Genomic DNA, 17,252 nt, shown 5'->3' on the forward strand with positions numbered 1-17,252 from the left:
CTTATTTCTGAGGATAGAGATCAAAAGCAATACATAATAAGTACGTTTGCAGCTTATACTTGTTAACATAGTTTTATTTTTCCTTTGTGCATGTTCATTATAAATTCAAGATGGGGTTAGAGTGTTAGGATAATTTATTGATTGATTCAGTGAAGAAGCCTAGGCTTTCTGCGTTCATTTAGGATAATGTAAATCTCTAATATCTTTATTTCCTAAATTCAACCTTATTTTTTCTCCTTGATACTTTTGTGGTAGAAACAACAACTACAACAGCAAATCATTGCAACAGCAACAATTTTATTAGACACGTGTGTTTGTAATTCTTGCAGCAATCTTATCTCAATTCTATTTTCCCTCAATTCAAACCAAGATCATTTTATTTTATATTCATCTTTGATTCTATTTATAGTTACTCATCCCTGGATATTACTTTTTATCATTGAAGAAGTCCTCTCCTAGATCTTACTTAAATTTTAAAATTATATTGCTCTCCCTCTGTCTTTGCCAAGTCTTCTATTTACTTTAATATGCTTCTGTCATTAAGATTTGTCTCCTATAGACATGAAGAGATAGCAACACCTTACAAATAAAAGATAAAAGCAGAAAATTGACATAATGATGTCTAGGATATATATATTTTTAAGATATTGGCACAATCATAAAATAATAATAATTACTAAATTATAGAAAGTTTTTCAATAAATATTTATTTTGTGGAACTGAAAGGACTTGAGCATTACATATATATGTGTGTGTGTAAATATATACATACTTATATGAATACAGAAAAATTTGTATATTCATCACTACAATTATATAAATACATATAAACCATATACAAAGGCATATAAATGAGTGTAAATGTACATATGTGCAAATGCACCATTATGATTAATTTTCCAATTAATGCTGGTTTTATATAATAAGCAATGTCAAATTCTTCCCCTCTCAATTTCTTTGTACTCTTTTCTCTGACTCAAATGTTTTACCCAGTATTCCCTTTCCACCAGAATCCTTAACCTTCATTCAATATACTTTGTCACTTTTTTTTGTAATGTTTGCTGACTACCCTAAACTAAAGGACTCCCCTTTCCTTGATTTTTTATAACACATTAGCAGTCTCATTTGTTTTTTTTCTCTCTGGATTTCTTTATCTGTCTCTCTGTCTCTCTATCTGTGTGTCTCTCACTCTCATACACACAGACAAACATATTAATTTACCTTTTATCAGTCCTTAAACCTCATTTCTATTTTTTTGTTTGTTTTACTTTTTGAATAGGTTATAAGAATCTCACAGTAAGTCTGTTTTTAAAAACTTGGGTTTCATTAAACTATCATGGAAATAGCAGGCAATCATTAATTGTAATTCTGTTTTGTATCAATTTATATAATCCATCTACATAATGAATCTATCCTGCATATTTACATATATAGCCATCTATCATTTTTGCTTTCCTTCCTTCTTTCCTTCTATCCTTTATATTCTATCATTTGAACATTCAGATTAGATTTTTCTCTGTAATTAAAAAAAGTTTCCTTAAAAATATATTCTGAAAAGAAATCTGTCAAGTAATTATTTGTCTAAATTTTAGTATGAATCATTTTCAGTTAACTTTCCAGTATCCCAGGTTCATAAAAATGAACTGCTGAGAAAATTGATTAAGCAAGAAAGAAGTTTTTGCTAATTTTTATTAACAAGGAGGAGAATGTGGTTCAAATTTGATCTGAGACAAACCTTTTTGAAAATTTCCCTGATATTTACCACATATAGAAATAACAGAGAAATCCAGAAGTGGAAGAAGAATCCAAAGTTCTTTGAATCTGGTTCAGGTATCAGCAGTAGAGAGAATGAAGAAGTGATTCTCACCATTCTATTCAAATGAATCTATAGTGTGAACAAGAGTATTTCATAGGCAAGAAGGACTTCCCAATGATTGCAGAATGTATCAAATTATTTTGTATTGGTTTTATGGTAAATAGTCTATATATTTCAAAGATAGTCTATGCTTATAAATTTTTTTCATAAGCACTCTTGTTATAGATATGAATAATGTTATTATTTTCATTTTGCATATTTCAAATAAGGTCACATAAAGATTCAATGACTTGATTGAAGTCCCAGCTAATTATATCACTCTTTCTGATATAAATTAGTTTCAAAATGTGGATCAATCTTAAAAATTTAAAATCCAGAAGCTATTGCTGCCTTCTGAGATCAGATTTTTTTGCTGTTATTGATTCGTTTGTTTTTTGCTTTGGCATTTCTTATCATGATTTTTTGAGAGTATCACCATTTTCTATACTGAATATTGATCTCTAATTAAGAATATAAAATCATCATGGTAGCTTAGCTATCACCTAATTCCAATTAATCCTCATATCAGAGAATCTGAATGCAAGATATTACCAGCAATACTTACATTTCTTGGAATAGTGAAAATTATATTCATCTGTTTCTTTCTTTGGTGAATGTATTAAAAATAATATGGATATATAATAAGTGGAATTTATAGCATGATTTAAGGTTTGTGGTGCTCTTTAATACATTATTTCACCTGAAGTTTATGAGTCCTCCTAAGGAGGTATCAAATTTTTTGTCCTTTTTTTAACCTGGAGCGAAATTTAAGTATCTAATGAGTAAGATAACTTATTTATAGTCAACCATCTATTGTGTGAGATTTGGAATTGAAATTCATGTTTCCTTCTCCTTATGAACATGAATGGAGTAAAGGATAGAGAGCACCAAAGTTAGGGTCAAGATCAGATTGATGTAAATCCTAACAGAGACTATTAGTTGAATGACCCTAGTTAAGTGAGTCATTCAATCCTGTTTTTGCATCAGTTTCAGCCTCTGAAAATTAGAGTTTTAAAATTATAATAAATATATAAGTAAATTAAAATTTTACAATTATGTGCTTTGAAAATCTTAAAGTGCTATGCTATTGCTGCTTTTATTATTATCATTATTATCATCATTATTATTTTTGACTAAGTATCCTATTAATCAAATAGGAAAAGTCTGAGGAGAAGATTTTAAAAAGCTATGAATGTGGGAAACCTCATAGATATTTAAGTATGGGAAGATGTATACCAGCATCTGGTAGTTAAGCAGGACTAATTACAAAATTGAGAACTCAGTGCTATCTCCATCTATCTTACCTCTATAATCGGTTAGTAGTCAAAGGTATTGACACAGTGTACCACAGATGAAAGAAGAAAAGGTTGTTTATGCTCATTGAATCTTTTGATAATGGCTTTTTTGAGATGAGATGAATCACAAAATTGAGGAAAGCTCTTTTCCTTCCTTGTAATAATAACAGGGTGCCTGATTATTCACATAAAATCAATAAATCAACAAATATTTATTAAATGCCTACTCTGTGAAAGTTTAGGTGGTACAGCAAATAGAGTGATGGAACAAGTCAAGAAAACTTATCTTTTTGAGTTCAAATCTGGACTCAGATATACCTACGTTACCATAAGAAAGTCACTTAATCCTATTTGCCTCTGTTCTTCATCTATGAAATACAACTGAAATGACACAAATGTTAATGCACTACTACTGTAAGAGCTCAATTCTCTTTAATAAAACCAGAGAAATGAACCAAGAACCCAAATGAATGACTAGATGAAAAGATGAGAAAAGTGGTTATCTTGGATCAACAGTGGAATCCTTTTCCCCATAGATTTTCAAAGAATAAGTAAAATATATGTAATCATGTAAGAGAATGATTTTTGTTCACCTACAAATTGTTTAATAAGGATACATTTAAAGTTCATATCCAATACATTATCAATTTACAAATGAATAATGACAATATTGATTAGACTGATCACAATCTGTTAATTAAATATTATGTGGACATTTTCACTAAGTAAGAATTTTCAAGATTTTATTTGACATAAACTGAATTAAATAGATTGTTACTTAAAGGTGCACAACTTTTATTACTTCTAACTGTCTAGAATAAAGAAAGAATAGAAAAAATTCAAAAGTAGTGGATTCCCCTAAAAAACTGTAAGTAGCCAAGAAATCAAATTTAACCTTGAAGATCAGTATTAAATTGAAGAAATGTAAAATGATAATTGCTTTAAGATATGTTATGACTTTGGAGAATGAGAATTTATAATAAAAACATTAAAATAAATTTGGAATAATAAAAATTCACAGTTTAAATGTCTTCTGATACTCAATAAGCTGGTAAAAAGGTGAAAGATGAAATTCAATGCTAGTAAGAATAAGAAATGTACAGATTTTCTCAGTGCTATTAATGATTGCAAACTTGTACTATTATTTTGTAGATACATTAACTTGTAATAATAAATACTTCACATTCATATTAAATCAACAGCATTTATTTAATATTTTTCTCTGCTTTGTATTATGCACAAAAATCCATTTTGGAGACTATATGCTTAAATATTTTTAAAAGGTCAAACTTCAAATGATTTTCTTATAATATTGTTTGAAACATCAACAAATAAAAGATTTCAAAAGACCTTTCTTCTTGGATCAACCCATAAATCATCAGATTCTATATCAAAGTAGCATCAAAATCTATACATGAATTTAGATTCAAGTTTCTTCCTTTCTTTCTGTCTGTAAACATATATAAATAAGGATGTATGCAGATATACAAATATATATATAAATATAGTTAAAATAGAAATAGAAGATATTCTTAAATATATCATTAATATAGTTATATCAATTATGTCTAATTTTAATAGACTTTTCTATTGACATATATAGATAAAAACATAAATATAATTGTATTGCTTACTCAAACATGTGTCTATAAAAATACATTAATTATACACATTGATGTGTCTGTGAGTATGTATGTTTTTTTAGTTAAGAGAAAGACAAAAGGATATCTCATGCTCAATTAAAAATTATTGAACTAAAAATCTTTTCAGAAAAAAATTAGTTTATTTATTCATGCTTTACATTCCACCATCCAACTAGTCCATCTGTTTTTCCATAGTTGTAAAATTTCTTCTTCAATTTCTGTACTTATTCACTATCTTTTCTAAATGTGTCCTTAAAATATATAATAAATGATAACAAAATTATAGCCCTATAATTGAGAAGAATTGACTTGGGATGATTTAAGACAGGTATGAAAAAATTATAATCACTGAATCAGTCAATAATTATTGAATAACTTCATTAGTTCTTGGACAGATACAAAAACAATTATGAAATGGCTGCAGTTCCACATAGACTAGGAGAGAAAAAAATATATATATATATATATATGAAATGTGCAAATTTGATAGTAATGAATAGCACTAACATTTGAGGGAATAAAGGAGGACTTCATTTAGAAACATAGGCATAAACTAGGGAGTCTAAAAGGAAAGAAGGAGAAGAGATTATATTATAAATAAAAAGAATTTTCTGCAAAAATGTAGCTGATGCATTGAAGGTCATGGAGATAGAAATTTCCAAGCACTATAAGACTAAAACACAAGAAGATAGAACCCATGGATTTAACTTAGCCAAGTCATTTTGGTACTAGTTGTTTTATTGCTGCAATGACATCCCTGTTCCTCAGACTGTATATCAGAGGATTAAAGAGTGGGGTCACAATAGTATAAAACAGGGAAAGTACTTTGTCTACTCCTGGTGAGTGGCTAGACTTAGGTCTCAAATACACAATAATAGCAGACCCATAGAAAAGGCCCACAACTATCAGGTGAGAGGAACAAGTAGAGAAGGCTTTGCGTCTCCCCATGGCAGACGGTAGCTTCAGGATGGTCTTGATGATATTGTTGTAAGACCAGAATATCAACAGTGCAGGAAAGGTAACAAAGATAATAGCACCGCAAAAAACAGATAGCTCACTCATAGAAGTATCTCCACAAGCCAGTTTCAATATTGGGGGAATGTCACAGAAAACATGATTGAGTTTATTAGACCCACAGAAAGACAGAGAGAATATCTGCCATGTTTGTGCTATCTGAATTGGAATTCCAATGACCCAGGCTCCAGTCACCAGCTGATTACACTTTTTGGGGTTCATGATGAGAGGATAGTAGAGCGGCTTACAGATAGCCACATAACGATCATAGGCCATCACAGTCAGGAACAAGCACTCGGTGGCTCCTAGAGTAAGGAGGAAACCAAGTTGCACAGCACAAGCTACTAAAGAAATATTTTTCTTCTGTGTCCAAAGGTCTGACAACATTCTTGGCATAGTCACTGATGTGTAGCAGATTTCTAAAAAAGAAAAATTTCCAAGAAAAAAGTACATGGGGGTTTGGAGAGCAGCAGTAACTTTGGTAATAATAATGATGAGGCCATTTCCTACCAGTATACTTGTGTAGATGATTGAAAAGATGCCAAAGAGAAACCCTTGGAGGCTTGGAAGGTCAGAAAATCCCAGGAGAATGAATTCCATCACCATGCTGATATTTGATTCTGCCATTTTTTTCTCTGTATTCCAGTTTGAAAATTAATGAAATCATAGTAAGCAAATCAATGTATCATTCTGTGTCAACTATCTTTTTCTATAAATGAATGTTCTTATTTGGTCTAGAGATAAGTAATATGTTCTCATTGACTTTCAGTATTCTATGATTTCAAGTTCATTTTAATTGTATTAGCCATAGAATTGCAAAACCACCAAATTTCAGAGTCAAAAGGGATGTTAGCAGTCATTTAATCAATCATATACTAGGAAAATAGTCCCCATTACAACTCATGTGACAAAGGAATTCTCCAGCTTCTTATATTTGTGAACTATCATTGAGAGAAGTGCTTACATCCTTGATAATTCTAATGATAATTGAATTTTTTCCATATCTCATTATTAAGAAATCAATCTCTCCCTCTGTCTCTGTTTCTCTCTATCGCTTTGTCTCTGTCTCTCTCTGTGTTTCTCTCTCTTCCTCATCTTGGCATTAATTCTAAAGTGTACTTTTTAAACTTTTTACTCTTTGTTCCCAGTTTTTCTTTTGGACCTAATCACCATTAAAATTTGACAATGTTCTCCACCTACAAGACAACTGATATTGCACCTAATGTGATTTATGTACTGAGCATTGTCTCCTGCATGATAAACATTTAACATAACAACATAAAGCTTGGCTTGAATAACTTTAAAAACAGAAAACAAATGGCTAGATGCATTCTTACCTTAGTGAAGAGAATTAATCATATAATTATTCTTATAAAATAATTTTTTTCTTTATATGGGACAAGATCTCATAAGTTTTTTATTTGTCATCCTTTGGATTTCCAGTTCAATAATTTTTAAATCTTATTTCAAACAATTGCTTTTTTTGCCAGGATTTTTCTTATCCTTCAAATAAGTAGCCATTGTTCTAAAACAAATATTTTTATACATTATTTGTTATGAAATTTCATCATATGACATCGGCATAAGTGTCCCATTCTATCAGGTACTTTGTGGATTCTTAGTGTTATTTAATGTTTTTTTAGCATCTTCATATTTGACATTTCTCACTCTGTTAAAAATCAGTTCCTTGGACAATTCAAAGAGACATCTACTGAACTGACATTGCCACAATCAGTGAATTAATAGTCATTTCTTAAATATCTATGGTATGTCAGACATTATATTAGATGTTATGCATATAAAACCAATTTGAAATAGTATGTGCATTTGAAAAGAGATAACATATGCATTGTCAAATGTCAAAAGACACATGGTTCTCCCCTAGAAAAAGAAATAATGCCTTTTTAATTAATCAATCTGAATTGAGTTGAACTTAGATTTTATTCAATGACTGGAATAAAATTAAGCATATTGAAAAATTTGAAAAATTGAAAAATACTTTGTTGACTTTTCACCTCACATTAAACATTTTTCACCTTACAGTAAACTGAAGTGTCTCCAATTATCTTTTGAATTAAATATAAACTTATTTCACCTTTAAAGTCCTATTTTGTTTGATCTAAAACTATTTTTAACTCTCATTACACAATTTCATTCAAAATGTGGTCGAATAAGTTGATTTTCTTTCAGTCCATCCACCCTAATAGTCTATCTCCTCTCATGGCTCAATATTAACCAGAATTCAAAGAATTATCTCACTCCTTAACTCTACTTCATAGAACCTTCAGTTTCCGTTAATGTCTTTACATCTCTCCATTCCACAGCAATCTCTCCCTATTCTCTATTTTAATAAAATACCCATATGACAATTTGAAATTATCTGTTATCTTGTAGACTGTTATTTTTTTAATTTAATATGCACCTGCCATTTTTTTCAATATGCCATTTCCAAACAAAAATCTTTACAAAAATTCTTAAGGTCATATATCATTGTTTTCCTTGAATAATATCAAGGATAGATCCAGTATGGTATTTTTTCAGAGAATTAGTTGTTTCAAAGATACGATATTGAGCTTAATATGTCCGTCAATTCAGGATTACAAATATAGCTCCTTGTTTTAGGTTAAGAGACTGTTACTGGGCGGTGGCTAGGTGACACAGTGGATAAAGCACCGGCCCTGAAGTCAGGAGTACATGGGTTCAAATCCAGTCTCAGACACTTAATAATTACCTAGCTGTGTGGCCTTGGGCAAGCCACTTAACCCCATTGCTTTGCAAAAACCTAAAAAAAGAGAGACTATTCCCTTGAATTTATCCAAGACAAGTAACAAGATCAATTATTGAAAATCATTAGCACTCAGACATTGGAATGTATTAGTAGATATTAATGAAATTAATATTAAAAGAAAGTGAATCTCCATCTACCCCAGGAAAATAATCTAAGATTGAAAAGGAAAGGTATATGAGTAAATATCCAGTAAATTTAAGATAAATCCAATGTCCTTTCCATGGAATCTTTTTTGAAATTTTCTTTCAGCTTCATCAAATTAAACATGATTGAAATAATGTTTGTCTTTAATTTATTAGAAATATTTTCTCTATGCTATGAGATGCCGTGAGCCTGCAAACAAAATGAAAATTAGCAATCAAGAGAACATTGTTCACATTAACAACAACATTATGAGTTGAACAACTTTGATGGATACAGCTCCTCTCAGCAGGCGAGATAGCTAAAACAATACTATTAGATCAACTATGAACAAGGCTAACCCCATACAAAGAAAAAACAAAACAAAACAAAACACCAAAACCCTTCAGAATCTGATGAACACTGCAATCACTTTTTCAATAATTTCCCTTATGTACTCATTTCCCTTAATCCTAATTCCTCATACTAAAAATGGTTAATCATTAAACATGTTTAATACAACCGTGTATGTACAATATTAACCTTACTGTTCTCCACTGGGGTGGGGTATGAAGGGACAATAGAAGGAAATTTTGTAATATAAAAATATACATATGTATATTGATGAATGTTTAAAGACTTTCATAACATTTATTTGGAGGAAATATCAATTTAGTAAATGAAAAATAACTCCATCCTAATTTTACAAATAATTTCTTGACCCTGATCCTAAATGATTTGAAACAATCTAATATCTATCAAAATATACCCTGGATTTTGAGAGGTCAGAGATGCTTGTCATTATTGTGAAGGTCCCCCATGCTCTTTACTGAAACTTGGTCCCTAAGAAATATCTTAAGATATGAAAATGTTAGGCAGATTAGACATCTACTCTATAAAAATTAGTTATCTTGATTGAGATGAGTAATTAGGGTGCTAAAAACCTTCATTTTTTCAGGCTAAGATGGAAGGAAATCATAATTCACATGTTTCATTTTTGAAAACATTGAAAATAAAAATATACTGTTAAATGATATGTATATATTTAAAATAATCCCTCAAAATACAGCATCTTATTTAAATCTCAAGACAAACATGGGAGACACATATTTTGGATGATTCTATGACATCTCAAATCTAGGAAAAGAACCTTAAGTGACAAGTCCATGGTCACACAATAAGTGTTTGTATGACAATTTAGAGACAGTCTTGATTACAGATTCAACATTACTCTTCCCTCTACATGATATTACCGCTTAAATGAGCTTTAAAATACCCACCTCAGGCTTCCAAATTCTGCAAACTGAATAGCAACCTCCTTACAAAATGTTAATTGCATCAGAGTCAGAATGGTTGGAGTACTGTAAAAGGAAAATTAGTCTTTATCTTCTTTGATCTTTGGGGATAACTATTCTCCCAGGTCACAATTTTAATTTTAATCCCAGAGGAAAAAAATCATACTGACTTTAGTCCAATACTTTAATAATTCTTTATGAGGTCCTGTGATAGAGTCCTGGGATTTGAATCAGGAGCTTTTGTTTCCAGCTTGGCTTAACCCTGAGTTCTTCTCAAATTGGTTTTATTTTTGATGACCTCAATGATCAAGGACTAAATTCAAGGAAACCTTAATAAACCCATCAGAACCTGAAATACAGAGTATAGATCCTTTTCTCCCTTTCTCTAAATTTTGTTCTACCCAAAAGAGAACATAGACTTATAGTAAAAGATCAATTTGGTGAATATAAATAATAACATCTTTATTTCATTTCAATCCACACGAACTTGATCAAGCAGAAATCTTATATCCCTATTTTCTTCATCTATAAAAAGATGACATTTAAAAGATTATTTAAGAAATTATGCAGAGGATTCAGAATCAAATGGCAAAGTGGACGAACAATAGTCAAGTTCTTGCAACATCCCCTCCACTAATTTGAAATTAATGCTTCTAATCCAATGATGGACCAGCTTAGTCAACAAAATTTATAATGGACTTTTTTCCCAGAGCAAGACAAAGTGCGGGGATCTATAGTATGACTTGAGGTGCAGGTCAATTCAGAATATGTTGGCAGCAACACTACCTTCAAGCTTTGGGATGATCTGTTGAATGAATAGCTTCAGGAGCACTTAGCCCAGACACAATAAGGGGATTGGATAACTGGTCAGAGAGATTATGAAACCAATTTACTAATATTGGTCATTAGACCTGGCACTGTTAGGCAACTCCATTTCTCACCTTTACTTCTTGGTCACAATTCCAGGGCAGAGAGATGGGAAGAAGAAGGAGTCCTAAAGAGCAAAAGCACATGAGGCTACAAGAGATCAGTGATCTTTCTTGTATAAAGAAGAGAGAACAGATCAAAGAGCTAAAATCACACCTCTCTTCACTGCATACCTCCTTAAAAGCACTCAAAAACTTAGAGACATCCAGAACCATCTGCAAAAATAGCAAAGGAAAGAAAGTTTAAAGCTAGTGACAATGGTCCCCTACCTCATTCACATGCACAGCAGGTAATGCAGAGCCCAATATTAATACAAATCTCAAATTCTAGAAATGAGAAAAATCAGCAAAATATAATGAACTTGATCATAAAATTCAATTATAGTACAAAGAAAGATAAATACATAAATTCAGAAGAAGAGAATAACATGAAATTAGTTATAAGCTGAGACCCCCAAGAGAACTGTGCATTAGAAAGTATCCTAAAAAGAATTCCTAAAATAGAAAAAGTAAAAATCTAAAAATCAGCTAGGTTCAGTGAAGAAAAACTAAGAAAATAAATGAGAGTAGTTAAAGAAAAGTATAAAGAGTAGGGGCATACAATTATAAAAAGGAAGGAAACTAAATTATTCTGAAATGATTAGTTCTTAATTATATAACACTAAAAAGGATATTATGACAAAGATAATACAGCAAGATGGTGGAATTTAAACCAGGAATGCAGAACTTATTCAACATAAGGAAAAAGGGAAGAATAATTGAACATTTGTTTTGTTTTTGTTTTTGCAAGGCGATGGGGTTAAGGGACTTGCACAAGGACACACAGCTAGATAATAATTATCTGAGACTGGATTTGAATTCAGGCATTCCTGTATTCTATCTACTGTGCCATCTAACTGCCCCAATAATTGAACATATTTACAATACCCACAAAACTATTTGAGTATCAGTAGATTAAAGAAAAAAGCTTTTGATAAAAATGCAATACTTATTACTATAAAAAGTATATTAAGCAAAGAAATGAATGAACTCATTCTTAAAATAATTAGACTCTTTTTAAAAGAAATAATAAGCATTTCTTGTCATGAATGTAAAGTAGAATTCTTTCAGTAAGATCAAAACTGAATCAAGGATGCCCTCATTACCACTATTATTGCTTCTTGAACTAGACATACTAGCTATAGCAGTAAGAAGAAATGGAAAAAATAAGCATTTTTTTGTTGTTCAGTCATTCAGAAATGTCGAACTTTTTCTTGACCCCATGGAATAAAGTTTGGAATTCCATTCTATCAACTACTGTCTCTGAACTCTTTCTAAGTTCATGTTTTTTTTTTTGTTTCCATGACCTTTCTATCTATCTTATCCTCTACTGATGCTCTTTCAATCTTCCCTAACAATAGGGATATTTTCAGTGAGTCGCCTCTCATTACATGGTCAAAGTATTTTAGCTTCATTTTTAGTATTTGACCTTCCAGTGAAAAACCTGAATTAATTTATTTCAATTTTGAATGATTTGATCGCCTTACTGTCCAAGTGTATAAAAAGCCCCCAAAGTTTTTTTTTCCTTTCTTAGCTCTTAAGTCTACAATTTTATCAACACTATGCTATATCTCCATGATTCTTACTGAAGTCAATAAAGAGATAGATTAGATAATTAGAGAGAGAGAGATGGCTTGAAAAGTTTGAAAGTCATAAATTTGGGTCAAAATGACATATTATTCGACTATCTTAAGACATAGCATACTACTAAATAGGACTAGAATTACTAAAATAAACAAAATTCCTTCAAAGTTCCTCAAAAGTTAAATAAATATGGACAATAGGAAAATAATCATATAATATGATACATACAACAATATGAAAAAGAATTTTCCCATCAACATTTTAAAAACTCCTGAAAATAAAAATACATAAAGTATCTTCAGCAGAAAATTACTGCAAAATAATCTATTTTTGTAATTAAAAGATATTGCAGAAGGCATCAAAGGCCTAATACTTTGGCAGCAAAAGTTGCAAATAGAACAGGTGTCCATTGATACTTTGGAGACATCTGGAAAGGGCAAATCAACCAATTAATAAATTAATATCTTTTAAGTCTTTTTATTAAATCATTTTTTCAATTACAATCAAAAATAATTTTCAACATTTATCCATTGACAAGTTTATCAGTTTCGCAGTTTTTCTATCACATTCCCTTCTCTTCCCAATCCCCATGAAAGTGGACAATCAGATAAAAATAAATACATGCACATTTGCTTTTATTATATCTATATATATAATCAGGTTGTGAAAGAGGAATTAAAACTAAGGGGAAAACATGAGAAATAAAGTAAAACCCTAAAAGAAACTTAAAAAAATGAACAAAGTATGTATTGATCTGCATTCAGACATAACAGGTTTTCTCTGGATGAGGAAGAGTACTATACTTGATCACTGAACTGCTGAGAGGAACTGCATCCATCATAGTGATTAGCTCACAATGTTATCTCTAATTTGTCCAATGTTCTCTTGGTTCTGCTTATTTCACTTAACATCAATCATCCAAGTCTTTCCATGCTTTTCTAAATAGTCACTCATGATTTCTTACAAAAACAATAGTGCTCCATAAAGTTAACATAGTATAACAAGTTTACCAATACCCCAAATGATGGACATTCCCTCATTTCCTAAACTTTGGCAGTACAAAATTAAATATAATAAATATTTTTCTACATGTGGGACTTTTTCTGATTTTTATGATCTCTTTGGGACATAGACCTAGTAATGGTATTACTGGTAATAGATATGCACAAATTTATTGCCCTTTGAGTGTAGTTACAAATTGCTCTGCAAAAGGTTTGGATCAGCTGACAACTCCACCAACAGTATGTTAGTGTTCAAATTTTCCCAAATCCTCTTCAATATAGAACATTTTCCTGTTTTGCCATCTTAGCCAATCTGATAGCATTGTTTAAATTTAAATTTTAAAGATTTGAAGTATCCCCCCATAAACATAAACATAAACTTAAACCATAAACAACTTTAATTTCTTTATCAGAAAACTGCATGTTCATATCCTTTGACCATTTATCAAATGAAGATGACCTGTAATCTTATAAGTTTGCCTCAGTGCTTTACATGTTTTTAGATATGAGTCCTTTGTCAGAAATACTAGCTGTTAATTTTTCCCCCAGCTTTCTGCTTTCTTCTAATCTTGGCTACATAGATTTTATTTACACAAAAACTTTTTCCAAAATTTAATATGTATAAAATCAAGCATACAAACATGTTGCAATGTATAATGTTCTTGATCTCTTTTTTATTATAAACCATAAACTTATGTCTAAATTCTTAACCTATTTTGATCTTATTTTGTTATAAGGAATGAGATGTGGTCTATGCTGTTTCTGACATATTATTTTCCAGTTTTCTCAGCAGTTTTTGTCAAATGGTGAGTTCTTTGCCCAGAAGCTAGTGTTTTGGGGGCTCATCAAAGGATAGCTTACCATAGTCATATACTATTATATCCTTTGTACCTAACCTAATCCATTGATCCACTTCTCTTTTTCTTAGCTAATAAGAGATGGTTTTGATGACTGTCACTTTGTAAGATAATTCTAGGTCTGTAAGCACTAGGCTTTTTATTTTCATCAGTTCCCTTGAAATTCTTGAGCATTTGTTGCTCTGGATGAATTTTGTTCCTTATTTTTTCTAGATGTGTTAAAAAGTTTTTTGGTAGTATGTTTGTTATGACACTGAATAAATCATTTAATTTGAGTAGAATTGTCATTTACATTTATATTAGCTCAATCTAACCATGAGCAATTGACATTTTCCTAATTGTTTTGACCTGACATTACTTGAGTGAAAAGTATTTTGTAATTGTGTACATATGGTGTCTGGGTTCACCTTGGGAGGCAGGTTTCCAAGTATTTTATGTTGTTTGCAGTTACTTTAAATGGAATTTCTCTATCTATCTCTTGTTCTTGGACCTTAATGGTCATATTTATAGAAAGTGGTGTAGATAATTGTTTCAAGTAGTTTTTAGTTTGTTTTCTAAGTATACAATAATATCATCTGTAAAGAGTGAAAATTTTGTTTCTTCACTGTATTTCCTTCATTTTTTCTTTTTTTATTCTTAAATCTAATGCTTCTAATATGATGTAGAATAATAAAAGTGATAATGAGCAACCTTATTTCAATCCTGATCTTATTGGAATTGCTGCTAGTTTATCCCCAAATACATAAAATGCTTGCTGATGATTTTAGATATATGTGGTTTAGCATTTTAAGGAAAACTTTAGTATCCCTATGCTCTCTAGTGTTTTTAATAGAACAAGTACTATATTTTCTCAAAGATTTTTCAGCATCTATTGAGATAATCATATGAATTCTGCTAATTTTGTTGCTAGTATGGTCAATTATGTCGATTGTTTTTACAATATAGAACCATTCCTGTATATCTGATATAAATCCTATCTGATCATGATTTATTGTCATAGTAATAACTTGCTGTTATCTCTATGTTCTTTGCATCAATATCCTTTAGAAAGACTGTCTGTAATTTTGTATGTCAGTTTTGGCACTTCCAATATTTAGGTATTAGTACCATCTCAGGATCAGGTAGAATTTTTTTCTTCACCTATTTTTTAAATAGTTCATCTAGAATGGATACTAATTTTTCCTTAATTGTTTGGTAGAATTCACTGATAAATCCATTTGTCTCTGGAAATATATCACTAATGAGCTTATTGATGATCATTGAAATAATTAAAAATTTCATCCAAGACAATGACAACGATGAGATAGTATAACAAAACTTGTGGGATGCAGTCAAAGTAGTTCCTGGAGGAAATTTTATATCTCTAAATGCTTAAAGGAATAAATTATATAAAAGGGAGATGAAAGAATAGGGCTTGAAGCTAGAAAAAACTAGAAAAAAGAATAAATTCAAAATCACCAAGTAAGTGGTGAATTAGAAATTCTGAAAAATCAAATCAGAAATTAAGAAAACTGAAGGTAAGAAAACTATTGAACTAATAATGAAACTAAAAAGTTGGTTTTATGGAAAATGACAACATAATAAAAAACCTTTAGTTAATCTGATTTAACAAAAGAAACAAGAAACAAAATCACCAGTATCAAGCATGAAAAAGGTGAACTTACCACCAATGAGCAAGAAATTAAAATAATAATTTGGAGCTATTTTGCCCAACTCTGTGCCAACAAATCTGATAATATAAGTGAAGTAGATGAATATTGACAAATTATAAGAATTCATATTAACAGAACATAAAATGTTCCTGTGTCTTAAGGTATGATGCCTTAAATATTCAATTACAAAAAAGAAAGGAAACAATTCCTTTCCTCAAGAAGTTTACATTCCATTGGTAGAGACATCATGAACATTAATAAGTATATTAATGTGAGATTTGCAAAAAATGAAACTCGTGTCTAGTAAAAGAAGATATCAAAAATTGAGGGAAATTATTACAGACTATATATTAATTTTAAAAAGAGGGAAACCTTTGAGCTCAGAGTGAGAAGAGCACAATTGTCTTCTAAGCTTGAAGGACTAACTTCATAATGATGTGAGTCCCTTGTATGGAGATAGAGAAAGGTTGCTTCTTCATTTGGTAGAGGAAAGAGCTGACTTCTTTCAGAGAAAATCTTCTGGCCTTGGAAACAAAACAAAAAGTTTATGATCTTTTCATTATAAAACATGACTTTCTCACTTTCATATATTTCATGTTCTCTTCCTGAATTCATTAAAACAATTACTTAATCTTCTTCATGTATAATATTCTATTGCTATTCCACTGAGACCATTGTACATTGTCCAATTGTTGAATTGTTTCCCACATAAAGAACTTAACTCCATATAAAACTAATTCTGTAGGTTAGCTTAATGAACCTTCAATTTAGATCAAATTAACAATATTAGGAGATTTTTAGATATCTGGCTTAATATTAGAAGATCTCTTCCACACCACTAATTATGTGGTCTGGCATTTTTTCAAATTAATTAATTAATTTTCATTCATATGCACAAATATATTTTTTAGTTGCAAAATTTCCTTCAACCCCTCCTTTCCTCCCCCCCCTCCCCTCAGTGGCAAAGAGTCAGGTTAGCATCATGCATATATATTTTTATGAAGGTTTACAGATTAGTTATTCTCAGTATGAAGAATAAGCATTAAGGGAAAGATGTACATATGAGATAAGTTTTATAAAGTGTTCATCAGATTCTGAAGAGGTGGATTTTTTTTTGTCTGTGTGTCATTTTGTTTCATTTTTCTTCCTCCGGATGGGGATCATATAGTTCATCACCAGTCTA

At 30.5% G+C, this 17,252-nt stretch overlaps 1 protein-coding gene across 1 annotated transcript; it reads right to left on the reverse strand.

Annotated features, from left to right (window-relative positions):
- Positions 1–5,510: 5,510 nt before the first annotated feature.
- Positions 5,511–6,437, reverse strand: LOC141516904 (olfactory receptor 10AG1-like). Its single transcript, XM_074227859.1, has one exon. The coding sequence runs from the start codon at positions 6,432–6,434 to the stop codon at positions 5,511–5,513; it is 924 nt and encodes a 307-aa protein (XP_074083960.1). The 5' UTR covers positions 6,435–6,437.
- Positions 6,438–17,252: the final 10,815 nt, after the last annotated feature.

The sequence above is a fragment of the Macrotis lagotis genome, chromosome 3, assembly GCF_037893015.1.
Source record: "Macrotis lagotis isolate mMagLag1 chromosome 3, bilby.v1.9.chrom.fasta, whole genome shotgun sequence".
In the NCBI taxonomy this organism is placed as follows: Eukaryota; Metazoa; Chordata; class Mammalia; order Peramelemorphia; family Peramelidae; genus Macrotis; species Macrotis lagotis.